The sequence below is a fragment of the Penicillium taxi genome, assembly GCF_028828555.1.
Source record: "Penicillium taxi strain IBT 34144 chromosome Unknown utg000005l_segment0_segment0, whole genome shotgun sequence".
Lineage (NCBI taxonomy): Eukaryota > Fungi > Ascomycota > Eurotiomycetes > Eurotiales > Aspergillaceae > Penicillium > Penicillium taxi.
In genome coordinates this window covers 971,682-997,889 of record NW_026643207.1, presented here as the reverse complement: position 1 = coordinate 997,889, position 26,208 = coordinate 971,682, and the positions used below count along the sequence as shown (strand labels likewise).

Genomic DNA, 26,208 nt, shown 5'->3' with positions numbered 1-26,208 from the left:
TTCTCGATATTTCCGGCCCGATATGAGACGAGTACTCCACGCTCTCCCTCCTGCTTCTTTCCTGCTTCTTTCTTGCTTCTTACTCCTCTGCTTCTACTCTGATTTCTTTTGGTTACGGATTTCGTGCTTTGAGCAATTTGGCTCGCTTTACCGTTACATACCCAGGCGTATCAACTAGTAACATCACCAAATTTCAATAATATGCTTTACAGTTCTTCAAATGTTCATATTCTCGTCCCTCGTAATATAAATTTTAAACATATATATATGATGTAATAGCTTGTGACATCCATGCATTTCCTAAACTACCCCATTGGACCATATCAATGGCAAGATATCTTCCTCGGACATCTCCACGTGGCGTATTAGATTCTGCTTGGTCGAGAAAGACATCTCATACCAGCGTTCACTGAGCATAAGCAAGACCATAGGATCACCAGCCCCCTGGCCATATCGACATGCCAGATTATAGTCGGACAGCTGCAAGGGCCAGCGAATCGGGACACGGCAATTCGCTGAGCGAATATACATGCCGAGTAGACGATGCAAGGGCTCGACACGATGTTTCCGAATCAACCGCGTCGTGATTTCAGCAGACCGGTCTCTAGAATATTCGTCCTCGTCGAGATAGAATCCTCCTGAGGATAATAGCTGCAAGAAATCCAGCTGGGTTTCTGACCATGGCGATCTTAGCAGTTTGTCTGGGATGCGAGCTGGTGTATGGGCTGGGGAGCAAGGAAGTCTAAAAAGATCATTGTGATCGGCAAATGATGATATAGATAGGAAATCTTGCGCTGTTCGGATGTGGACTGCCCCTGATTGAAACCATATTGCTATTTTGAAGAAGACGCGTGATGATGGTGACTCTGCGAGTTGAGCTGAGATCACTAGATCTCCTTTCCCCCTGTTATTACCTTCTTCGGATCGGTCGTACCTTTCTATTAGGCTCTTCTCGAAGTACGGACCCAAGTTCGACAACTTGTCCTGGTCTTCTTGTCGGATGATCAGACCAGCAGTTTTGCGACGTATTGTATGTTCGATATATTCCCGCTGGCACTTTTGCATTAGCGATAGCGTACACCACTGACAAGAGAGTAATGTGGTTTGTAAGAGCTGGCGTTGTTCCTTTGATAATGCCCAGAAATCTAGCTGCGGCGGCAAGAAGTCTGAAGTGAAGAACCCATCTCGCGATCCTGGGTTGGCGCTGCTGAAGACCAGCCTAATCAGCCATGAATACACCAGTTCATTAGAGAGAACTCGGCCGAGATATAGTGAGGCGCGAGGGAGGTTGATCTCGAGGCTGTAGAGGAAAATCAATTGCAATATTTCGACGGGAAGTGACTCCAGGCGAGAGTAGACCGGCTGGGGTCGAGGCATTTGGAATTCCCAGCTGCCCAGGTGGCAGTGAGCACTTGAGACGCAGTTGATAATTATGATGTAACGACTCTTGGAAGTATTGACAAGCCTTGGGTCCTAGTCTTTTCTGTCAGTCTTATTTAGCGTGTTGTGGGGGTGGGGTTTGAGGGTAAGATTGGCGTCCTCAGCATTAGCACACAACATTCGACTGAAGTCGGGGAATTTACCACTCAAGAAAGTACATGTGTCTTTACGGAATCTGTTGGATCTTAATACGATGATCGATCCATCAATTCAAATGTTCACTATATGGGCAGGTGTACGACATATCATTATCGGCTCTCCTACGATCCCGCATTATATACTCCCAGGCTTGCAAATACTCGAACTCTCCAAAAGTACGGAGTGCTTAGGTATCTCGGCACACCTCAATAATTCATCATCATAAGATTTGTAGACATCAATGGACGGAAAATATACATTCATTACATTATCCCAAGATTAAGAAGTACCCGACAAGATAGGCAGAGAAAAGTTGGTTAATACCTATGCTGAGCCTACCGGGAGTTGCGAGATATCCGTCCATTCACCTGGAACTGCATTTAAATCAATTGGACAGGCCATTCCAACCTCGGAATGTAGGTATGAGCAATCTTGAAGATTCCAAGTTACTGCAGATGCCCACCTGGACACTTACTAGGGTATAAGTCCGACAGATCTTTATACCTACGCATATAGTAGGCCGTGCCAAATACTAGCTCTCTACTGTCTGGTTAGGGCCAATCAGCCAAGCATGGATACTAGCTCCCGAGGTCCATAGCAATTGCGAGCATTGTCGGAAAAGAAAGTCCCATTCTAGTGAAACAAGGAAACAATCTGAATTGATTTGGTTCTATACACATCCCAACCGCCCCAGCACATCTTGGACGGGAAGTTTCTAACCGTACCCAAGCGGAAGGGCCATATGCTTAACGAAAAAAATACAGCTTATAGTGCGATGAAACGGGGGATAACAGGCGGAGATGGACAATAAGCCCAGATTTTAGACAGCGGACAGATCGCCGAAACGCTCCTGTAAAAAGAGTAATTGGTAAGTCTCGAACCAAGGAAGAGAAAACGGATATCATGGATCCACGTACCTTGTATCCGGGGGGCATCCATTTGCCCTTGGAGACGAGGGAGGCGGTCTTCTCGTCGATCTCGGGCTGGGCGGCGGCAACCTCGTCCTACAAACCAAAAGCAATCAGATATCATTCCAAACTAACCAATTCCTCCACAAATACGCACCACAGTGAGGTCCTCGAATGGACGGGCAGTCTCAATGTTGTCGAGGGTCTTCTTGAGGTTGGCGAGCTCGGCCTCGACCTTGCCCTTGGTCTGCTCGGCGTTCTGGACAGCCTGGGCCTCGAATGCGTCAATGGCCTTCAACTGGCGGTTGACATCGTAGCTGGCAGGCTTGAAGGTCTTGAAGTGGTTCTCGATCTCGTTGACGATGGCCTGGTTCTTGAGAATACCGCGGTAGTGGGCGAAGTCAACGGTCTGGGGCTGCTCGGAGAGCAACTGGATCTTGCGGCGAGCATCGTCGTTGCGCTTCTTGAAGGATTGCAGGGAAGCGGCGGTCTGGCCGCGGAGGCCGAGCGAGCTCGACACCTTGGTCCAGTCAATCTTGAGGGCGGCGCTGCGCTGTTCGGGTAAGGGGAGTTAGCGGGAGTATTCGGGTGAGAGGCGTGTCAATCTGCACTAGCTGACATAAAGAGTAGCACGTACGGTGGCCATTGCGACGAGAGAGAAGCAGGAGTGAAGAGGTGGGGAAAAGAGAGGGGAGTTCAATGTGCAGGGAGGTGCCGGGCGAGTTTGATTCGGAAAGGTTTGGATGCACAGTCACGTGATGATCCGGACTATGTCGGCATATCAGCCACAACATTTATACACCAGAAGAGAAGTCTATGCTTTCTGAAACTATTGATTTCTTATAGTTTGACTTTATTTCCAAGCCTCACTTTGGATACATAGGAATTTCTGCTTCGTAAGTACCCATTTATAATTGAAGTAGTTCCCTTAAACCCAATCTGATGCAATATTGCAACTACCTGGGTTATTCTATAGATGCTGTGTGTGCTATGTCTTGACGGGTGGCCTTCGATGTTGCATTTGTTGATAGGTAATTTCCAAGGGTTGGAATGACTGGCCGTATTGGGTATAAAGGGCTTTCTCAAATATACACCAAAAAAAAAAAGTTGATATTCGGTCTGTAGTTTGAGAGTTGTCGGAAGAAGAGAGTGAGATAAGTCGTGAATTAGACAAAATGCCAAGAATAATGTATTTACGGTGACTGCATATTATATAGACTACACACTTTTCCAAGCAAAACTTGGTAGTTGGTTCATGTGGAATTGGATACTTAATGGACGAACCATTAAGTCAAGTCATGGATGGAGGTTATCTACCCACGGGTCCTTTTATTAGACTCAAGTCGGAGAACTCAACCTGGTCTCATCAATATGTAGGAGAGAATATCTATAGACTGAGAGACATGATTGCGTTGACAATATCTTCGCCATTCTCCCGAAGAGCCTTGACGGCCTTCTTGCGGGGCACACTAGCCTGTGCCATGACGAGCTCGATGTCCTTGGCCTCGAGGCCGCTCTCGTCAACCTCCTCACCATCATCCTCCTCGTCCTCCTTGGTCTCGGGGGCCTTGCCCTTTCCGTGGTCGTGGTCGTGGTCGTGATCGTGACCCTCGTGATCGTGGTCATGGTCGTGACCCTCGTGCTCAGCAGCCTCAGCGGCAGCAAGCTGCTGGGCAGCGGAAGCCTGAGCAGTCTGGTTCAAGTCTTCGATCTTGGCCTCACCGAAGATACTGATGGATGGGTTAGTATTCGCACTCAATCTGGGTGTTTGGTATGATCTTACATCCAAGCGTTGCTGCTGGAGCGGTAGACGTCGGGGTTGTTGATGACGAAGAGAACCTGTTAAATAGTATAAGCCTCCACGAATAGTCACCATATCATCGATGATTGCGTGCAGCGACAATATTCGTGCTGACAGCCGTTTCACCTTCAGGGTGACCTACGTTCTTGGGGCGGCGGAGAGTAACACGGGTGATGCCAGGAACGTGCTTAAGGCCGAGCTTTGCGATGGCCTTGCGAGCCTTCTTCTCATTGCGAGAATGGATGGTGACGGAGGCGCCGCTGGGAATGGTCTCACCAGCCTCGGACTCGGAGTCACTGCCCTCCTCGACGGTCTTGGGGACCTCGTCATCGACGATTTCTTCAATACGGGGATCGGCCATTGTGAATGTGATGTGAAGGGATCTGAGTGACGAATGCAAAAGGTTGCGGGTTAGCTTTTGATGCCGAGCTCGAAGTGGGAGGGGAAAGAGGAACCCGGCGAAAAGCTGGAATGGGAAATTGAAAAATGAAAATTTCAGAGCACAGGATTTCAATTAGCCCATTGATTCGGTGAATTAACATACCTTGTAAACAGAGATCGAGCTGTTGGGGGAAAGCGTAGATTTTTTGTCGTGAAGATCAAGAGTGTAGACAGCTGTGCGCAGGCCGTGGCTGAAAATCGTTAGCGAGGCGGTTACGCCCACCCCAGACTTCCACACATTGCCCTATACTATGAAACTACGCAATTGTCAATGAACACCCTACAAGTTACAATTTAAATTCTATAGGAAAAATTGAATCGTTATTTTTTTTTGTTGGCTTTTGGTTCTACAATAATTGTTTCCCTCAAATTTTGGATGTAAGGAAAAGGCAGGGCACCTGATTCTATGGCAACAGAAACCCAGGCCTAGAACTCAGAACAATGACTAGACATTGTTGGGATATCAAGGATTTTGAATCATTTTTGCTGTAGATGAATAAAATGTATACAGCGATTTTGCTGGGAACAATTACCAGCTATGGAAACCCGTCCCAGTACACCTCTTTCATCCTATGCACCGAACCCTCGTAATCATTTATGCCTTGGTGGCAGCGCGGACCTTGGCATAGGACTTCTGGACCTCGAAGCGGGCCTAGTAGAACAAGTTAGATATGATACTTCAATATGCGGAGTAATTGTGTTTGGGGACGAAGAAGAAACCAGGGACAAGACGCAAACCACCTGGGCCCTGACTCTTCTCCCCCTCCCCACAAATCGGTGTTTATCGTACCTGCTTGCGGAGACGCAGGACCTTGAAGCGCTCGAAGTCGGTCAGGTTCTTCCGTCGCTCAGCCTTGTCGGTCTTCTGGGCGAAACCGGACTTGGCCCACTTGCCATCGATCTCGTTCTTGGCCCAAAGCTTCTTGACGGGACCAGTACCGGCAGCACGGGGAAGCTGGGGGATGGTGAAGGGAGTGAGGGTGGCGTGGGCAAGAGCAAGAACGTGACGGGGGACGATCTTCTGCTCCTCAGTGGAGGGACCGTCGACCAGGACCTGCACACAAATCAAATGTCAATCATACTGTTTCGCATTTCTAGCCGCGTCTTCAATGTTCGATCTTCCCCTGTCGTTTTCGGACTTATCGGGGGCGGATTTCAAGGTGGAATGTAACGTACACGTCGGTGGTCGACAATCTCAACGATGACAGCGAGCTTGCCAGCGTAGGGGCCACGGCGGATCAGGACGAGGCGGCCAACCTCGACCAACTTCCAGGAAGCGAGCTTGACATCGATATCGGCCATGGCGTATTTCTGTTCGATCAAAAATTCAGCGGGTGTTTTCTCAAGAGGCGCATACGATGAGACTCACGGTCGACAACCGGGGGTTGGGATTAGTCGAGAGGGTTGATGTCGAAAGAAGTCGGTTAGTTCAAGATGCCGATGCGAAATTCGGGATGTGCCCACAATCTTCTCGCTTAGCGGGCCACTCTTGGCTGGTCTAGGGTTTTATTATGTCAGCCATATCGGCATTCCGGATTATAATTATTCCATAATTTGCTTTTCTTCAATTTTTTTCTTCCATGTCACCTTGGAATCCAACTCCTGTTGATGTTTTCACGAAGATGATGTTTCTTTCTTTCCAACAGATCGACTGTCACTAACTTTTATGCCATCATGCATGCTACACTGACTATGGTATGTCATGTTCGTCTTTTCCCCCCCTTTATCTCTCAATGATGAGGTAATTTGCGATTGACCCAGTGTCCGTGATGCCCTCGCCGGGGTGTCGATACGGCTCTGCTGGATGATATTCAATTTTCTTACATATTCTGATATCTTTCCTCCAACTGCCCCTGTTATGCAATCTCTCGTTACAATAGCACTTTTGCTAACTGTATTTGAAGACTTTTAGCTACTTAAAATATCTCAACCTACCAAGGTCTTACACTTTCGATTTCTCATACAAGGTATGTGTCGTTGGTTTCTGCCTCATCCTCATCCTCTGGTCCAATGATTAGAAACTTTATCACGCCTAGATAGTAATTGATGCTTCTGCAACTGATATTACCCATACACCAAGATCTCTGAGAACCATTACACATTTTGCATTCTTTCTACTTGAATTCTTTGATTGGATTTTTTCTAACTGTTATCAAGATTCAACAGATTTATTTTCGACACCGATAGCTTCTATATTATATGGACCAAATACAATACTATTTATGACTTATATGTAATCTACACTCTTTATCGACGTTATGTATTACACTTCTAGAAATCTGAGGTTAAATGCCCCTATAGTAGCCAGTATTCGAACATAGTATTTTGATTACAGTAATATAGGAAGTCGTACTATATCGTTACCGTAGACGCCCATAAGTTAACATGTTGAGATCCGTTTCTGATTACCTCCTTTCGTCCATATTCGATACCTCCCAGTCTATCATCGTACAGATGCCCCGTATTGCTTAGGCCATTAGGAGCTTGCCTTGGCTGCCACTGACGGTCCTTCCCGACTGAGCACCCACATGAAGAAAAATTGAATAATGTAGGAGTAGACGAACAGGAACTGAGTTCGGCGGTTGCGTTGAGAGCGGGCCACGGTATGCATGGCGCCAGTCTGCATGGTGGAATCAGTTGAATCTGGAAGCAGAACGTACTTCAATGAGCGAAGCTAATAAAACGCAGGTTAGCAGAAGAAATTCATTGATTACAGGTTGAATCTTACCAAAAAGAAGGCATTAGCCAAAAATGTGTACACGAAAACTGTCCAGCCAACCCAGCCTCCTGTTCCACGTCCGGGAGTCAATATCTCGGATGCGAGCAGCGTGACGATGATACCAACGAACTTGTAGCCGGAGTAGGCTACCAGGTCTAGCAATTGAGAGTCGTTGTTGATTGTCAAGATGTACGTGGCGATCTTCAAGCACAGAATCTCAAAGACAATCACTGCGATGGCAGTAGTGGTGATCGACCCTAGAAGTTCGGGATGGAAATTACCCCGAAATCCAGCGAGCAGCACCGACAACAGGATGTAGGTGACTATAGCCATAACGGGAATGTACATATCGGGCGAGTTGAGATCGTCTCGCGGCGGTAGGAACATTGATGAATATTGTTGCTGGACGATTTGACCATTCGGTCCAGGTGTAGCTACCATCCGAGCCTGTTGGCGAGACCAGGGCTTGTGTCGCCAGGGAAAGAGAACAAGAGCAAGCTTGCTGAGAACATAGGAGTTCGAGACATTGAAGTAGTGTTTCAAGGCCGGTATGGACACATAACGGTTAAACTATTGTGAATTAGAAATCGGGAGTCTCTCAATTCAGGTGGTTTTGAATTGGTCCGTACGTTTTGTTCCATATATTCTTGCCCAGCCATCATTGCACTCTTGCCAACCTGGAACCCCATCTGTGCTGTGGGTTCGTTCATGAATCCGCCAAACCCGGGAGTACCATAGTTTGAATTACCAGCCTGAGCAGGTGATGGCTGGTATGGATTTCCTCCATAGCCGGCATTTGGTGTTTGTTGCGAAGGAGGAGGAGGGGAGCGCATCATAGGGACAGTCGAGACATGCTGTGGGACGGGATGGTGTAGAGGCGGCGACTGCGCGGGTGGTGGTGCGAAGGATCCCCGATACATAGTGTGCCTGAGGGAGCAGGTGATAAAGGGGAAGTGAGCGCTAGAGTAGTCGGGGACTAGGAGCTGGAGAAGGGGCGAGAATTCGGTGTGAGGTAAGAGGTGGAAGGAGAATCTAGGACGGCGTTTATACGTGGCTGACGGAGATCCGCTCTGGCCCTCCGAGCTCCAACATCGCTTGTCGCCCGAACCGCCACCACCCACTTCTCTACAGTCCACCCCTTTCTCCAACAAGGATATCCCCAATTACTTGATTTCGCCTTTACATCAATCACATTACAGTATGCTGGAAGCTTTCGAAATTCTCACTACCTCTGGTGTGGTGCTGTGGTCTAAGTCGTACGCACCAGTGGGGACCCATGTGATTAATGGTTTGATCAACGACGTTTTTATCGAGGAGAAAGTTGTACCACAGAGTATGTCGGGGACTGGGGTGTCGCCGGTTTACAAAAAGGAGAAATACACTCTCAAATGGAAGAGAGTCAAGGATTTGAATTTGATATTTGTGGTAAGTTTGTCGCAGGTCAGTGGGGTGGGGTGTCGCAAAACTCACCACGATATTTTTAGGCTGTTTATCAATCTCTACTTCATCTGGGCTGGATCGACAAGCTTCTGGAAAACATCTCGACCATCTTCATCGACATATACAAAGATCAATTGAACGGAAGCCGCGCGAGAATCACCGCATACAAGTTTGATCCTTACTTCGAGCAACAAGTGCGGGAGCTTGAAGACAACACTGGCAGTGTCGGAGAGATTCATATCGCAGACATCAGCGAAAAGAAAGACCCGCTTGTGCTGTCGGACAATGGAGGCCCACCGCCGCCGCCGGTCCCTGGCCTTATGAAGCGTAGGACACACAACTCGCCTTGAATTTCAAACATATGCTAATAATATTACAGCGCAGCACCAAGCTGCGCTAGCCGGGGCAACCTCTGATGAGGCCACGCCACCCGCAACTCCTGATATTTCTAGATCTTCAACCCCAGTCACAAACCACCTCCTCACCGGAAAAACTGGGCCTGGTGGCCGCGGCTCACGTCGTGCGCGCAAGGCCGTAAATGCGAGTACCAATGCCTCGTCTGGAGATGATAGCCCTCGCAAAGGAAAAGCTTCCAAGACCCCCACGAAAAAGATGCGCAAGTGGGATGCTGACGGCTATGCTGATGAGGACAACGGGGAGGTACTAGATTACTCTGCCCCAGCTGATGATACCAGCGCTGCCGCTCCTGTAGTAGATGCCATTTCTCAGGAAGATTGGGGCCACAAGACTGGAAAGGGCCAATTTGTCCTGAAGAACTTGGGCGATGAGGTCCACAACATTCTGGATAATGCGGACGCCGACAAGAGCAAGGACGCTGCTGCTTCTGGCGTTGTTGGTTCGGGCTTCAATGCCATCGGTGGCTTCCTCCGCAACATTGTCGGCGGCAAGGTCCTTACGTCAGCCGATCTTCAGAAGCCACTTAAGGCTATGGAGGATCATCTTCTGAAGAAAAACGTGGCTCGCGAGGCTGCCGTCCGTCTCTGCGAAGGAGTAGAGCGTGAATTGATTGGAAAAAAGACGGCTAATTTCCAGAGCGTTGATGCTGCTCTCCAGATTGCGATGGAATCCTCCTTGCGCAAGATTCTCACTCCAACCTCATCTTTGGATCTCCTACGCGAGATCAATGCCGTTACAGCCCCGACCACTAAGCAGCAAGTTTCGCGGCCCTATGTTATGTCTATTGTTGGTGTCAACGGAGTTGGCAAGTCAACCAACCTGAGCAAAATCTGCTTCTTCCTTCTCCAGAACAACTACCGAGTTCTCATCGCGGCCTGTGATACATTCCGTTCTGGTGCAGTAGAGCAACTTCGCGTCCACGCTCGCAATCTGACCGAGCTCAGCTCCCGTGAGAGTGTGGGTGAGGTCGAGTTATATGAGAAGGGCTATGGCAAGGACGCCGCCAATGTCGCCAAAGATGCAGTCGAATATGCTGCAGCCAAGAAATTCGACGTGGTTCTAATCGATACTGCCGGCCGTCGCCACAATGACCAGCGACTCATGTCTTCGCTGGAGAAGTTCGCCAAGTTCGCTCAGCCGGATAAGATCTTCATGGTTGGCGAGGCTCTGGTTGGCACAGACAGTGTCATGCAGGCGCGCAACTTCAACCAGGCATTTGGTTCGGGCAGAAATTTAGACGGATTTATTATCAGCAAGTGTGACACTGTGGGTGACATGGTGGGCACATTGGTCAGCATGGTTCATGCTACCGGTATACCTATTGTTTTCTTGGGTGTCGGTCAACACTATGGTGACTTGCGTGGACTGAGTGTCCCATGGGCTGTTAGCCTTTTGATGAAGTGATGATTTGAAATAAAATTAGACCTCTAACCAGCTCTTTGCTATCAATTGATAAATCTGTTCTGGTCATCAGAGAAGGCATTTCTTACCTACTACCTTGCATCCATATGATCGATTACATTGAATATTCATACTCAAAAACTTGCCATACTGTTCCAACCTCGATCTTCTTTTTCCTGCATATTAAAAAGCTACGATGGCCTTTGCACTTATTACCTATCGAGGGTTCCTGAAGCAAAAAAGAAAGCTGATAAAAACCCAAAAGACCAAAAAAACTTCAAAAAATTGACCTACGCAGGGGTCGAACCTGCAATCTCTTGATTCGTAGTCAAGCGCCTTGCCATTGGGCCAGCAGGCCTGGTATATATTAAGAGAACCATCTTATGACATCAAATAAAGAAATTTTCTTCCGGCTCCACACTTCCTAATTGGGTAACCGAGCTTAATTTGAAGGTGGAGCCAAATTATAAACACAAACCTTGACGGAAACCACAGATTGCTAAGGATCTAAGGACGTGAGGAAGGAAGATTCTGGTATAAAATTAAGTGGGTGTGTTTGGAAAAAAAAAGGAAAAAAATTGTAGAAATTATATATCCTAGGACTTCGATATCGCTCTAGGTGTGCAGTGTAAGGCTGATTGAGATACAAGAAAAAGAACAAAAAAGAAATCTCTCCCTCGGGGAATCGAACCCCGGTCTCCCGCGCTTATCGGTGCTAATGACAAGCGGAAATCATGACCACTAGACCAAGGAAGATGAGACAGTCCAGTTCCACTAGACCACTTGGTGTTGGTTGATATAAGGTTGCTCAAATTTACAGTATTTACTCTCCGTACATTAACGCCAAGCCTTCAATCGGTCTAAATTGCCGAGCCCGAAATTGCCGAGCCCGAAATTGCCGAACCACTTAAATCGCCGCACGCATAACCAGCATCAAGCTCCTGTTCGGCGATTTCTCATGTTAACTCCCCAATAATTTCAGAAGCAATCTATAGCCAAAAGATGGACCGTGCAACAACCAGCTCACAGCGCATAGTCAAACCAAGCGTCAAGAAGAGACGGCCCCCATTGGCCTGTCTCCAGTGCTATCAGCGTAAACTGAAATGTGGAAGAGAGTTTCCTTCCTGCAGCCGCTGCGCGAAGACAGGAAATATCGACCGGTGTACCTACCGTGGAAACCTAACAGTATCGTCGTCTTTGAATGGAATGCTCAGCGATGACAATTCGGCGAGCACTGGTGCCATAACAACGTCGTTACGGACACCCGTCTCGTTACCAGAGACGCCGGAAAGACATCCGGCCTTTTCCCACCGTGATGCGAAAATGACCCATTTGAAAGGACAAGAGGCTACCACTAAATTTTATGGCTATAGCTATCCTCTGAACTTTTACCAACAGGTACGCCATACCTTCTCATTCAGCAGATATGAAGCATCCCCTAAATAGTGATAGTTTACCGAACTTCCGTCCTATATCGTTAAAATCAAGACTAAAAATCCTGCCATCAATACTCTTCGTGACGAGATTTATCCTCTGGCCAATGATGAATATCGGCTTCGTCCGCTGGCACATGATTCTTTGTTTGAAGACACCTTAAGACAACTCATTCCCATAAAGCCGGTCGCAGACTTATTAGTCCAGACGTATATTGATAGATTTGAGATCATACATCGAGTGCTCAATATATCGGCTTTTATGGCTGATTACAATCACCACTGGGTCAGTCCACTTTATACGCCCGCTTCCTTTCTAGTGAAGTTCCTTTTGGTGGCAGCAACTGCTGTAAGCTTTCATCCCGAAATAAACATTGATGTTATGAGCCAACAAACCGTCCATGACCTTACACTTGATTGGCTAAAGGCCGCGGAATCATGGCTCAATTCCTCGGCTAGTCAGCCTCCTCAATCCTGGGACACATTGGCGACTCATTGTCTCCTGCTCATTGCGAAGCGTGCAAACTACATTCAAGAGAGTTCCTTCTGGACGTACACTGGGTCACTAGTCCGGTGGGCTATGGCAGCGGGATATCACCGTGAACCTGACTCAACGGCGAGAATATCACCATACTATCGGGAGTTGCGTCGACGGCTATGGATGACGATCGTTGAACTCGATATCCAGGCCTCAATAGAACGGGGGATGCCCCCAAGCGTCAGAACAGAGGATTTCAACATAATGTCACCGCTGAATATCGACGATGCCAATCTCCAGGAGTTGGGCGAAGATCCCCTGAAAGGTATGCCGCTCACTACATTGACAAACACTTCTTTCCAGGCCCTTTTATACCATTCTTTGACTGTCAGATTGAAAATATGTGCGTTTGTCAATGGATCTCGCGAGAAAAGTGAGAAAAGTGATTTTGACCGAGTCTTGCAACTTGAAGAGGAGCTGGAAGAGGCATTCCGGGTCATTCCAGAATGGCGTAATCTCCAAGATAATCCACGACAGCAGCAGACTATTATGTATGTCAAGAGATCACTGGAAATTTACCTGCACCAGTATGTACTCTTGTTGCATATCCAGCTTGCAATCCAAAACCCTCCTTCATTCAAATCTACAATCTGCCGACGTGCAAGGTTAGGGGCATCCTTGAAGGTTCTTGACCATCACCACAGGCTTGTACAGGATGAGAAAGTACCGGAACAAGCTTGCAGGACTGGATTGGTACTTGCTGCACTGAATATCTGCCATGAAATTTACACAAATTCTGAACCTAAGGGTAAGCAAAAACACAATCCCGCTTTTTCACTTGTAACTTTTCGTGCATGAAAGAAGCGATTTCAACTAATCAATCGAAAGCTTTAAACCACTTAGCTACTATCACAATATTTCCCCAAGTTTCCACATTTTTCTTGACCACTGTCGAGCAGGTCCTACAGATTTTGGAAAAGAGAATCATTGTGACATTTCACGGTTTAAATGAATATTACATACTCAGTATGATAATTGGTTTAGTCAAATCCAAGCTGTGGCCAGAGTCATGCGCAACATCCGACAAGGAGGCAGCAATTAGAGTGATCCGAATCTGCACAATAATGCAGACTCGGCGGGCTGTCGCTCAGTCAGAGTGTTCTGTATTAGACTCAGTGTGAGTATTCCACCACAAGCGCCGTCAAAATCCGTATTGATTGGCCGTAGTGATAATGGAAGCCTACGTGGCCTTAACTTACCAGAGGATGCAAGCTCTATAATTCCCAACGGCACAACTGAATTACTCAGTTCAATGGTATGTCATTGGTTTCTATGATCTCAATTCTGTGGCACCCACTGACGAATATTGAATAGTTTTCAGAGGATTTGGATTTCATGGGTGATAGTACTGATTTTGCCTTCTTCCTTGCTTGATCATCTTTGCTCAAGTATGTCACACCTAAAAGCATGATATAACTTCAAGATTCTGGTGTCAGTACTGGTAAACAAATACAGATCAAATAAAAAGCAACTCGACATGTGATCACAAAATTTCCAAGAGCTTTGCCTGTAGATGCAACCTCGCCACGGCGACGAGAACGGATCCGAACAACATTACCACACCGCTGAAAACTGCTGCCTGAGTATACATTCCGTATCTTTCTAGCAATGCGCCACATATCGGAGTTCCGGTCAAACCAGCAAGGCCAATAATGGCCATCGACATGCCCAGATGGGTACCAATCTGGTCCGGACTTGGGGTCACTTGAGCAATGCAAGGAGACATCAGCGACACGATACCACCAGAGAAATAGCCATAGAGCCCTGCAAAGACAAAAATTGACGCATTTGAAGTTATCGCTATCCAGCACAAAAGTAGAGTCCCTGTGCAGATACCGTTGATGATCAAGATGTTGAAGCGACCAATCTTATCCGCAGCCATTCCTGGTATTATTCTGCCAAAAAACGAGGCAGCATTGAGGATAGACAAAAGGTAAGAAGAAAGGTCCGATTCCATGCCATGAGACTGTGCATATTGCGGGAGATAGAAAAATGGCGTGAATAGTCCCCACATCATGAAGAGGACACCGAGGGTACAGAGAGTGTAAGGAGCATGGGTAAAAGCTGCTGGCAAAAGAACTTTACCACGACGAGGAGGAAGTCGCTCTTTTACAGTTGCCATCGCTATCAATACCATAAATAAGATGATGAACCCCACAATTCGAACTGACCATCCAAATCCTAAGGATTTATTCCTGAGCATCTTGCTCAAGGCAATGGGAAATATAACTCCCCCAATGGAAGATCCAGAGACTGTAATACCAAGAGCTGCAGCACGTCGATTATGAAAGTAGTGGCTTACACATGTCATGACTGGGGCGAATAGCATGCCAGAAGCAATCCCACCCAAAACCCCTTGGGCAAGCATGAATTGATAATACTTTTTACACAAAGATGTCATCATTACTGACAGCACGATGGCAACTGCGGGTACGTGAATGATCTAACATGGAAAATATGTTCAGTAAATGATCTTTGTTGCTAACAGTAAATATTTCAAGTCCTTACCGAAGCGCCGTATCGGTCGAACAATGGCCCACCAATAAAACTACCAGAAAAGAGAAAGCAGACCTGCACAGACCCAATCCAAGAAATGCTGGATGCAGTTTCGTTGAAGAGAAAATGATCAGAATAGTAATCCTGGTACACTCTGTGTCATACATCTATTAGATTTCCGTATCAATCAAAAAATAGGGCTGAGCAGTCTATAACTCACCCAAAAGCGTTCATGTATCCAAAAGTTGAGAAAGATACACAGAATGCCCCTATAACCACCATCCAAGCCCTAGTGCCACCTTCTGGGAATTCTGTAGTTGCTTTTTCAACTTCGAGTCGATCTGGTCCTTCGGAGTAATTGGGCAGAGCCCTGCCGGTCGAGACTTGTTGAGTAGACATTTTAAGAGTTGACTGAGCACAGAATGTAATATACTCTTAAGGGTTGGCTTGCTTTTGTTTTGAAGAAAAAACTAGATTTATATGTCTATTGAATCTCCTTCACAGAATCGTTATTTGTATATAAACAATTTCCCGTATTCTTTAGATGGGAGAAGGGTGCTCGGGCTTTTCGCACTATTTTCCAATCCTCGCCCGAAAAGGCCGAGCGTTCAATATTCTCCAAGCGAGCCCAATACATATATTAAATTACGTCATGAGTCACCTATATAGTGATACGGGGAATGGGGACGTCCTAGCTAGTCTGCGAACCTAGCCAAATCATGGAGTATGGTAGATGCAGTCAGGGTCCATCCTCTAGGGGCTGTGTGGGAGAAAGGAAGGAGAACCAAGGGGTAGCTCAAGAGGTAAAGGTGGTCTGGTGGTCTCATCTATCAACTGAATGCTTAAATACACAATCTCTACTAATATTAGGTGACCTAGTCTCCACTACAATAGGTAAGTGGTAAGGGTATAAATGTCCAATCTGTAGTGTTGATGTGATGTGACGTCATATGCCGCTATGGCCACTGCTTATTTTCCATTCGATAGGATGAGAATTATTATGCCCTGGAAATTGAAAAAAAATAGTACACACGCACGGAGTATAATATCTGTTATTTGAATTATGATAGGCTCAAAAGTACCTCGGAAGCTTCAAGCTTCTGCTAACCTTTGTTAACTACTACAGAGTAGGTAGGTTAGCCACCTTGTGAGGCTCAACCCTCGGAAGTTAGTTATTCCGGACCATCCCGGCCTAGGCACCTCATTTCTGTCCTTGCGATTCCTTATCTATACTTGCAGTACACTCTCCTCGAAGGTTGTGACTTCTCTACAAATTTCTTTACCAGGTTTATCAACTGCTTGGGCTTACCTCATTCATTCACTGTTTCACTGTATCCCGTGACTTCGCTTACAGGTTCCTATAAGTTCCAGGTTCTCGCAAGCTTTAAGCTTCCTCCCCACAAGCTCGTACACGACCCGCGGATACGACACCACCTACAACCGGGGTTGTCAATCATTGAGCTTACATCTCAACAAAAAATTCCAGACTTTATATTCGTGGTGTGCCGTCAAAATGGCACAAGATCGGCGTCGCCTGAGTCGCCGGTCGTCCACTCAACACTATCAAACATTTGATACTCCGCCTCCCAAGTCGCGTGGGCGCCCGAACACTGGCCAGTCAGAATCATCAGCTGATCTTTCTTATGATGACCTGAATGACCAATCGTCTCACGTTTCCTCCCCATTGCCAAAGAAGCAGATGGCTGTATTGGCAATCATTGCCTTGGCTGAGCAGACGGCTCTGAACTCTATTAGCCCGTACCTCCCGGACATGGCATCGACCTTTCCTGAAGTAAAGTCAAGCGAAGTAGGTGTATACGTGGGAACTATTGCATCGGCATTTGCACTAGCTCAGCTGGCAACAAACTATTTTTGGGGCTGGTTGTCAGACCAGGTCGGTCGCAAGCCTGTGATCTTGCTCGGTACCCTTTTGACCGCTCTGTGTTTCGTTGCCTTTGGTTTCTGCCATACACTCTGGCAAGCTATTCTGGTACAGGCACTGATGGGTATGGTCAATGGAAACCAAGGCTTGGTCTCTACCTGTCTAGGCGAGATTACTGACCGCAGCAACCAGTCTAAGGCCTTTACATACCTGCCTGTTCTCTATGGCATAGGAGGTATTACGGGTCCACTTCTGGGTGGTCTATTTGTCTTCCAGCGCAATCCATTCACTGGAAATAAAAGCACATACCCGTATCTTGCACCAAATATCATCTCTGCCGTGATTCTCTTGGTGGACTTCGCCTTGACTGCTATGTTTCTAGAAGAAAGCTTGGAAGATGCAGCTACTCTCCCAGATATTGGAAAGAAGGTTCGCAGTCTCTTCACTTGGCTGTGGCAATTCACTGGCCTTGCGAGACAACCCACTTACGTGCGTGCACCGCAGGTAAGCCCGTTCTCTGCTTCCTTCCAACACCATAACACCGAGGACGATGATCACGACAGTGACCTAGACTCTGCATCCGAAGTATCAAATACACGATACAATAGTGCAGATGAACTCACATGGGATGACATCTTTACTCGTGACACCATTTTCCTTCTCCTGACCTATTTGATCTTTGCTCTATGCAATGTCTCGTTCAATTCTCTTTTCCCAATCTTTGCACAAGCAAGCCCTCCTGCCGGACGCAATCTTACACCATCCGAGATCGGCTTGGCTCAGGGATTCGCTGGGGTGGTCACAATCATTTTCCAGATTTGTGTCTTCAATCGTCTGCGTGACAAGATGGGAAACAAGTGGTCATACCGTGCAGGTCTTTTTGGTTTTATCATCTCGTTTCTTCTCGTGCCCTTTGTGGGCTACAAGAGCGAGTCAGAAGATGGGATGACCCGCAAGTCAGCGCTCATGGCTGCGGAAATCTGCTTTGTGCTATTGGTCAAGACTATTGCTTCCGTCGGTGGCTTGACTAGTGCTCTACTTCTGGTGAGATCTCATGCTCTACACTCGAGAAATATCTAGGCTAATAATTCATAGATCACCAACACCGCTCCCAACCATGCCGTGTTGGGCGCTTTAAATGGTCTCGCACAGACCCTGTCCGCCGCTGGTCGTGCTGTCGGTCCTTTCCTTTCTGGTGGTCTGTTCTCCTTGACATCTAAAATTCAGCCGAAGGGAGAAGCATTGGCATTTGGACTTTTTGCCATCATCTCGTTGATTGGTTTCCTCATGAGCTTTGGAATTCGTGGCCGGTCACTTGAAGCCGAGGGCTGGCAGTCGACTGGGGGTTGGGGCAATGGGGACGACGAGGCTCTCAAATCAGATGACGAAGAGACTAATTCTTGATAAATTGGTCTTGCTGAGATCCATTAATGCATGCATACGACGTGACGACTCAATGAAAGGCTCCGCTCGAGCCTTGCATTTGATATATTTTTTTTAATTAACTAACTGTTTACGAGGATCTGCTAAGAAAGCTGAGTATATCCATTCTCATTTTCTCTTTCCTATTGTATGATCTTTTTTCTCCCCGAAGAACTCAACCCGATGATTGACCTGTTCGAATAAATGTGTTTTAATATTTTACAATTCTCGCATGAGAGGAAGTGGTTCATTCCTCAATGCCATAGATGCTACGAAGTTGAAAACCCAAATATACAAAATCTTAATTTTCCAATGAAACTCGACGATTACATGTAGTCACTAATTGGTATTGATATTAGGAAGAACCAATGAATGAATAACGATTGTAGACTGTTACATCGACGAGGGCTTCATAAATCAGCTGCTGCAGCCTTAAGGAAGACCCTCAGATCCAACATTACCCAAAATTCTCAATTTCGAGAATAGAAAACACCAAACGCCATCATTGGCAGACCAGTGACTAACTCGATAATAGACTGAATGAAGCATTTCTTCAGGTGGAGCTCCATCAACCAGAGATACTGATTTTTGCCAAAAGCTTTTGATGCATTACTGAACGCATCAAAGCCTCGAGGGATTCTGGTTCCTCCAAACAGCTCTGCGACTGTGATTCCACGTGGCTTGGTCCGAGACGGAATGATAGTAACCAAGTTCTCTGGCAAAAGGCTTGTTTCGGTAACTATGACGGCAATGGTCGTTGGAAGTAAAGCAAACACACGGAGTACAAGCAGAATTATCACTCTCACAATCGTAACGAGGGCGGGCTTGTTCATGTATGCGCTGAGCTCCATCGAAGTCTGCATCTGGTACATCAAGAACTGGGACATTCCGTACAGAAAGCTAGGAGTTGCTAGATTGTACCAGGCCTTGGTAAAGATCGGGTGTGGAAGTCGAGATGCTGAAATTGTAGCACAAGTCCAGAACATATGGAGCTCGCATAGAAGGACTGAGGAGCCGGCGAATGCGAACGGTCTCAGTAGCATGTGCTGATTGAATAAGTCTTCTTCTAGAAAAGCTCTGATCTCGAGATGAAGAAAGTGATAAATCGTAGCCAATACAAATGCTCGAGTGAGCGTGTAAAGGGTATGACTATCATACAAATGGCGTATGGTCCTGAAGACGTGTCGAAATTCCACAGTACCTTTGGGTTCGCCTTCGAGAGACCCATCCATTCGAGCAATCCAGAGAATCAAAAGTGTCACTGCTATATTTCCAAGAAGATAGCGAACCTGGTTCAAAATAAATCCTAGTCAGTTGACTCAATCAATAGAGGAAGAACTCGAGTAGAAACTAACCAAGCTCGAAATAAAATAATGGGTAAAGGCGAGAACCATCAGTGGAAAAGTGAGCTCCACAGGCTCCCTCATTGCTGTTGAAGGGAAAACATCAGCACTAAGCAGATTTCCATCTCCTCCTAGGCAGATCAGAATATTCAAAGCCCGTGGGAGACTTTCAATTAGTATCTCACCCACGAATGGAAGCATTCTGACTCCTTATTGAAGGGAGACCTTGGGAGAGGGTGTATGCGAAAGGAAAGAAAACAAATGACAGCGTATTTGCGTATATTTGATCATCAGTACGGAGTATCCGTATAGTTCGTCTATTACGCGCCTTTTACTACACTCGAGTATGAATGCTCACCTTGATGTTATCCTCTCCTTACATTTATTTCCTTTCCACATACTTTTTGACTTGGATTGCGATGATGTATGTTGATATTGATAGAGCTAGGGACGCTTCCTAGATTCATTTCTTGCTGAATTTCCATGATGGTTTCCCGTCTCAATAATTTGCTTATGGCTTTTATGAAAAGAAGATATTATGTGGAGAGCAAATAATGATGAGAAGATTCTACTGGAAGACGTAATTATCATATCAACGCGTGTTTTCTGTTGAGATTCAAACGACATCATGTTTTGAACTATATCAATTTTACATAATCACCTTAATTTACTTCACTCCAGGACTCTTAATCTCAAGTGGATTAAGTGGAACAGTACCTATCTAAGTAGGAAAATAGATAGAGTCGGTATTTTGATGTAGATATAACTTTAGAAATGACCTAAATTAGGTGATGTTCCCCAGAGTTATATGGACACCTGATTATGGGGGCGAAAACGCTGTCAACTATAACCACCTATGCCCACACACTAGTGGACCACTCTGGACTCGGGAATGGCATGATTATACTATATTTGGAGATACTTATGTGCTAAGTAAAATACCGCCTAGATGATAAGGTATACTTGGTTTTCCATTCCGTCTATTTGTTGCTGCCTGGAGTCCATAGTGGCGAATATATACGGAAGGCGTTAGGCGTATAGCCAACCGCACCGGTAAGAAAAGGCCGCCGGATAAAATGATTTGAAACAAAATACAAGTATCAAGAAGATAAGTAATAGACTCAGTAGAGTAACGCAACAACGACCAAAAACAATACCGAACTAAACGAAGTTGAACTAAAGTTGAGACTAAGAGAGTAAGTGTAAGTGGGAAGAGGGGTCCTTATCTTATCACAGATCATTACGTCTTCAACGCCTCACTCTTCATTTCTTTTTCACCAACATCCATCATGGCGGGCTCTGCCAAGTACACACCTCCTCCCTCTCCTCCATCACCAACAGCTTCATTCTATGACCTGAGTGATGACGATGAAGACGAGTATAACACCATCGCTCATGCAAGCTCAGGCCGTGGCGTGAAATTGCTTTATACCAAAAGCAAAGTAAGCTGCAGACCTCGGCAGCAAGCTGAAAAGCACTAGAAACTGACAGAGAACAAAGGTTTACGTCCATCCTACCCCATCAGCAAAGGATAATATCCCTGGTTTTATCGCCCTCATTCAACAGAAGCCTCCACCTAACGGCTCAGCGCCCCCATCAGCTTCCCGCAATGACGCATCATCATACCACCTTGCCTGGGTACCCGAAGCATCACTCGGCGAGGCCTATAGTACCTACGTGAAAGTTGATCTTGCGGATGATTCATTTACACCAAAGCAGAGATATCTTGTTCCGCCGCTTCCGACAACCACCACCTACCGCGATCCTGTTGGTCTATACTCATTCGCTATCCCAGTATCGGAAATATATTCTCTCTTAGTGCGTCCTCCAAGCTTGGGGTGGTGGTTCGGAAGTGTCGTGATCAACACTCGTGCAGGTGATAGTTTCCCCGCATTGTTCTTCCACGATAGCGAGTGTGAATCTACAATACTACAGAAGAAAAAGTTAATAAAAGGCTTTGACCCTTTCGGTACTGAAGGCGGTTTATTCTGGGGTGGCGACGAAGTACTACGGTGGCTGCGAAGTTACGTCGAAGTACAACGATCAGCGGTTGACACAAATGTCTATCTGATCAACCCTTCAGAGGAAGATTCCTTGTCCTTTGGTGCAGGAAACACGACCGTGAATAAAACACAGCCCGAAACTGCATCTGCAGGGCCACACGGGAGTGGGGATGCCACTATGGATCCCTTCATGAAGACACTCAAAGAGACAAGGTGGAAAGTCCTTGAGCAGTTGAGCAAGATCACGACGTTCACGAGAAAGACCGCCAACGATATTGCCGAAAACCCAATAATTCCACCACAAATGCGACGTCTGATGAAGAACCCTGAGATCCAGACTCTTCAAGACGAGTTCGACAGTGCCAGAATATACCTTGCACGGTGGGCCATGAGCATCGCTGAGCAAAGCGAGAAAGAGCGAAATCAGCGCATTTGGACGGCGCAAGATGTTCTCGAGTCTGAAAATAGTTCTGTGGGGGATTTTGAGATCCTAGAGCTCGAATCTGGGAATCTTGGCATTCAAGAGCGGCGGCGTATCGTTACAATGTCGGAGTGGGAGGGCTTTTTTGACCCGATATCGGGAAGACTGCAAGTAACGGTTGAAGAGGTCAAGGAGCGCATTTTCCACGGAGGCCTAGACCCGAATGATGGTGCACGAAAAGAGGCTTGGCTATTTCTTCTTGGTGTGTATCCCTGGGATAGCAGTCGTGAAGAACGCCAAGCCATGATGAATTCCAAACGGGATGAGTATATTCGCTTGAAAGCAGGCTGGTGGGAACGACTAGTCGAGGGAAATTCGACGGCAGAGGAGCACGAAAACTGGAAAGAGCAGCGCAATCGGATAGGTCAGAATCACAAATGCTCCCCTCCTGATGGTCGCCAACTAACCCCCACACAGAGAAGGATGTTCACCGCACCGATCGTACAATTCCGCTGTTTGCCGGAGAAGATACTCCTCATCCAGATCCAGACTCCCCATTTGCAGATGTTGGCACAAATGTGCATCTTGAACAGATGAAAGACATGCTTCTGACATACAATGAGTATAACCCAGATTTGGGTTACGTGCAAGGCATGAGCGATCTTTTGGCTCCTCTATACGCTGTCATGCAGGATGATGCGGTGGCTTTCTGGGGATTCGTTGGATTCATGGATCGAATGGTGAGTCTCTGATTTGATATCTGGAGTAAGCTAGCGCTAATTATTTATACTAGGAGCAAAATTTCCTCCGTGATCAGTCCGGGATGCGCTCACAACTCCAGGCCCTGGACCACCTTGTCCAGCTAATGGATCCCCAACTGTATCTGCATCTTCAGTCGGCTGACAGCACGAACTTCTTTTTCTTTTTCCGCATGCTGCTAGTTTGGTACAAGCGCGAGTTTGAGTGGACCGACGTTCTCCGTCTTTGGGAAACATTGTGGACAGACTACTTCTCTAGCAGTTTCCATTTGTTTATTGCCCTCGCCATTCTTGAGAAGCATCGTGATGTCATTATGGATCATTTGAAGCATTTTGACGAAGTATTGAAATACAGTAAGTTTTACATTTTGTTTTGAGGGTTTCTATACTGACTTGGTGCTAGTTAATGAGCTATCGAACACAATGGAGCTGGTACCCATTCTTACTCGAGCTGAATCTCTCTTTCACCGCTTCGAGCGCTCTGTGCAGGCGATTGACAAGAAGGATAATTTCCCCGCAGCACCAACTGCGATGCAACGCCACCCAACTCGTGGTACAAGCTCTGACTCTGGCACTGGAAAGGGAAAGGCTCCACAGCAAGCCACAGTCGGTGCCAGCACTGGCGTGAACACCGGTTCCTCAGCTTTACAGAAAATCCTCGATGCTGATAAACCAAAGGTTATTTCCCCAGAGCTACGGGGGCTTTTAAGAAAGGATATTCCATGGAAGCGCCAGACTCCATCTTGAAATACCTCATCTTTTAGTGGTACTGACACTGGCTTTTCAATGGCGCCAATTGCAGGCATAAGTTAGCTTTTTGTCGTGGTTCTGATAGTTTTCTCCTGTATTGTACTGTTCACTCATTTATTATGCTATATTTCTTAGGCTGTTTGGGCTGGGCCCCTTCCTTTGAATGTTGGAAGGAGCGAGGATTTGACGAGCGTTCTTGTGTTCAGCTGAGATTTTATGTTTCCAGCGATTGCTTGGTTTTTGTTTTTGTTATCTAGATATCTCAGACAGAATTTATGACAGTGTCCCTTTAACTATTTCTTCGATGTTCCAAGGTTGTATGGCCTCGGGAACAGAAGTACATACATTTAGGTAGATATTTACATGCCTAGTCATCCTGGTACTTCGTTATTTATTGGTGCCTAAATTGATAATTTCACTCTTCATTTCAAGGACCAAGGCTTCAATATTCCTTACCTGGCTCAGGCTGGCTGTAACAATGCTGGCACTTAGCTTTTATAGGTATATAACTCATGGACCTTCTGGGGTTTGCCAAAACCTTGTTGTAGACTAGTAGCAACATACCAAAGATTGCAGCACTCAAAGAAGACATGCACGAATTCTACGCTAGGACAGGGAATGGAATATATTATAAATTCTACTTGAGCAGACTTTACTTTCAGCTTAACTATCATATAGGTTCCACCTGAAGGTTCACATTGTAGACGTAGATGTAGTGAGATGAAGTAAAACAGACACCGCTTTCAGTCTGTAAATCAGGAATTCACCACCGCCCTTCAAAGCGGTATCATATAGCAGAACATTAAGAGGGTATATAATCCACAAGTTCGACTCAACTTATGTCTTTAGAGACACCCGGTCAGATGAGCAAAAACAGAGAAGATTAGCATGGCCCCTGCACTAAGGATGACACGCTCAATCAAAGAGAAGCTACAATTTTTTTTTTTTACTAAACGGCCTTAATTAGAGTGTTAAGAGGTTATTTCCTTTTTGCTGAACATGGGGGTCCGGCGTTCGAAACCGACTGTGCACCTTTTTAATACTCTTTTTTCCGATGAATATAAATCAATTAGGGGTTTCTTACGCTTCTGAAATCCTGCTGGCACTTCCCCATTGACCCTGCTTATTGCATGCAGCCTTCTCCACATATGATATCTGAGATACAACATTGAGCTGCGACATATAGATGAATCTACCAAGTCATCTCATACTGAACCAAGGCTAACTTTTACCACATCAATGCCATATACATCATATATGACCTCCTTGAACTTTGAACGCATGATGTCGTTCACGGGTCATCAAGATTATCGCCGTGTCGGTCTTTACGCTGTGCCCCGCCGGGATATAAGTGGGAAAACCTCTGCACTTTCTTTCCTCTTTCTTTCCTCTTTCTTTCTTTCTTTTTCATCCTTACGCATCGGCTTGATAAGCCCTAATCGGGCTCTATCCATGCTGAAATTCTCTGAATATCAATGAAGAGGACTCTGAGATGATCAGGCTGGTGACTGAAAACTATCAGTCAGCTTATCTCTAGCTGCCATCTTAGGTGGCTGGGGAATGTTTAATTCCAAAGTTGTGATTTTATCACTTTCACACTTTTTTCATTACTTTCTTGATAGCCCTTGTTGGCTATGGGTAGAGAAGAGAGGTTGTGCAGTATGGTGGAGTTAAATTTTCGATACCGAGGTCCATTTATAATCCTCCATATCTGAGTCTTCTTAGTCCGCAGACATAGATGAATCTTTCTGAAGACTCACTTTCATTTTTTTTTGTCTCTGATAACTGCGTCATTGTTCGTTGCATAAGGCCAAAGTCAGGTGGAATAATAAGCTGAATATAGCTTGGAATTTTAGTACACAGTAGTTATCATGTCACGGTGCACCTGGGACCATGTGCGCCGTGGGAGAGAGTGGCGGATGATTCACTCATTCAGATATTCTATTAAAATCGAAGAGTAATTGATTGGGGAAATATATCAGCCTGCAATGGTTGGACTTGGACCTGAATACCTGCAATATCCCTTTTTGAAGCAGCTCAGGGCATTCAGAAGTTGAAGCATTCGAGTACAAGCAGCAAGGAATGAATATTTCAATTCTCGAGAGGAATGAATGAATGTAAAGTGACAATAATCATCGAAGGATGGAACAGTCCATGAGGGTGAAGGAGGTTGAATGAGAAAGTGAAGGAGAACGTAAAGGAAATCTTGGGAATGTTATAGTGAAGGCAAGGGCGAAAGAAAGAGCAGATTCAGGCGCGAATGTGAGCCGAATAGAGCTATCATCCTTGTAGTGAACAAAGTCAGGATTATCAAAACCACATGGAAAACCTTATCGAGGGAACCATGGAAGTGATATAGTTAGAGGAGCCGTTGGGAAAGCACGCCTACAGCCACAAGATCAGCACCATTTCGTATATTCAAAAGGTATGCACATGTATAGATTGAAATATCGACAA

The 26,208-nt window shown here is 46.1% G+C and overlaps 11 protein-coding genes across 11 annotated transcripts; 4 read left to right on the top strand and 7 right to left on the bottom strand.

The window, feature by feature from the left end:
* Positions 1-300: 300 nt before the first annotated feature.
* On the bottom strand, positions 301-1,377 carry N7495_007730 (uncharacterized protein; the record flags this gene model as incomplete). Its single annotated transcript, XM_057210381.1, has 1 exon — positions 301-1,377. The coding sequence occupies one exon, from the start codon at positions 1,375-1,377 to the stop codon at positions 301-303; it is 1,077 nt and encodes a 358-aa protein (XP_057059924.1).
* Positions 1,378-2,398: 1,021 nt separating this feature from the next.
* N7495_007729 (F1F0 ATP synthase subunit d) lies at positions 2,399-3,132 on the bottom strand (the record flags this gene model as incomplete). Its single annotated transcript, XM_057210380.1, has 4 exons — positions 2,399-2,428; positions 2,496-2,582; positions 2,644-3,039; positions 3,124-3,132. The coding sequence occupies 4 exons, from the start codon at positions 3,130-3,132 to the stop codon at positions 2,399-2,401; spliced, it is 522 nt and encodes a 173-aa protein (XP_057059923.1).
* A 741-nt stretch (positions 3,133-3,873) lies between these two features.
* On the bottom strand, positions 3,874-4,648 carry N7495_007728 (nascent polypeptide-associated complex subunit alpha; the record flags this gene model as incomplete). Its single annotated transcript, XM_057210379.1, has 3 exons — positions 3,874-4,216; positions 4,270-4,325; positions 4,430-4,648. The coding sequence occupies 3 exons, from the start codon at positions 4,646-4,648 to the stop codon at positions 3,874-3,876; spliced, it is 618 nt and encodes a 205-aa protein (XP_057059922.1).
* A 675-nt stretch (positions 4,649-5,323) lies between these two features.
* Positions 5,324-6,030, bottom strand: N7495_007727 (60S ribosomal protein eL14; the record flags this gene model as incomplete). Its single annotated transcript, XM_057210378.1, has 3 exons — positions 5,324-5,380; positions 5,519-5,782; positions 5,905-6,030. 3 exons carry the CDS (start codon positions 6,028-6,030, stop codon positions 5,324-5,326), a joined length of 447 nt encoding a protein of 148 aa, XP_057059921.1.
* Positions 6,031-7,204: 1,174 nt separating this feature from the next.
* Positions 7,205-8,367, bottom strand: N7495_007726 (protein transporter YIF1; the record flags this gene model as incomplete). The annotated part of the gene is made up of 3 exons (XM_057210377.1): positions 7,205-7,402; positions 7,457-8,017; positions 8,077-8,367. The coding sequence occupies 3 exons, from the start codon at positions 8,365-8,367 to the stop codon at positions 7,205-7,207; spliced, it is 1,050 nt and encodes a 349-aa protein (XP_057059920.1).
* Positions 8,368-8,647: 280 nt separating this feature from the next.
* Positions 8,648-10,708, top strand: N7495_007725 (signal recognition particle receptor subunit alpha; the record flags this gene model as incomplete). The annotated part of the gene is made up of 3 exons (XM_057210376.1): positions 8,648-8,872; positions 8,932-9,214; positions 9,267-10,708. The coding sequence occupies 3 exons, from the start codon at positions 8,648-8,650 to the stop codon at positions 10,706-10,708; spliced, it is 1,950 nt and encodes a 649-aa protein (XP_057059919.1).
* Positions 10,709-11,707: 999 nt separating this feature from the next.
* Positions 11,708-13,286, top strand: N7495_007724 (uncharacterized protein; the record flags this gene model as incomplete). Its single annotated transcript, XM_057210375.1, has 3 exons — positions 11,708-12,103; positions 12,158-13,167; positions 13,229-13,286. The coding sequence occupies 3 exons, from the start codon at positions 11,708-11,710 to the stop codon at positions 13,284-13,286; spliced, it is 1,464 nt and encodes a 487-aa protein (XP_057059918.1).
* Positions 13,287-14,159: 873 nt separating this feature from the next.
* Positions 14,160-15,044, bottom strand: N7495_007723 (Monocarboxylate transporter; the record flags this gene model as incomplete). Its single annotated transcript, XM_057210374.1, has 1 exon — positions 14,160-15,044. One exon carries the CDS (start codon positions 15,042-15,044, stop codon positions 14,160-14,162), a length of 885 nt encoding a protein of 294 aa, XP_057059917.1.
* Positions 15,045-16,685: 1,641 nt separating this feature from the next.
* N7495_007722 (MFS transporter) lies at positions 16,686-18,458 on the top strand (the record flags this gene model as incomplete). The annotated part of the gene is made up of 2 exons (XM_057210373.1): positions 16,686-18,098; positions 18,150-18,458. The coding sequence occupies 2 exons, from the start codon at positions 16,686-16,688 to the stop codon at positions 18,456-18,458; spliced, it is 1,722 nt and encodes a 573-aa protein (XP_057059916.1).
* Positions 18,459-18,946: 488 nt separating this feature from the next.
* N7495_007721 (uncharacterized protein) lies at positions 18,947-19,519 on the bottom strand (the record flags this gene model as incomplete). Its single annotated transcript, XM_057210372.1, has 1 exon — positions 18,947-19,519. The coding sequence occupies one exon, from the start codon at positions 19,517-19,519 to the stop codon at positions 18,947-18,949; it is 573 nt and encodes a 190-aa protein (XP_057059915.1).
* A 1,589-nt stretch (positions 19,520-21,108) lies between these two features.
* On the top strand, positions 21,109-23,748 carry N7495_007720 (GTPase-activating protein GYP7; the record flags this gene model as incomplete). The annotated part of the gene is made up of 5 exons (XM_057210371.1): positions 21,109-21,261; positions 21,320-22,667; positions 22,721-22,983; positions 23,037-23,355; positions 23,405-23,748. The coding sequence occupies 5 exons, from the start codon at positions 21,109-21,111 to the stop codon at positions 23,746-23,748; spliced, it is 2,427 nt and encodes an 808-aa protein (XP_057059914.1).
* Positions 23,749-26,208: the final 2,460 nt, after the last annotated feature.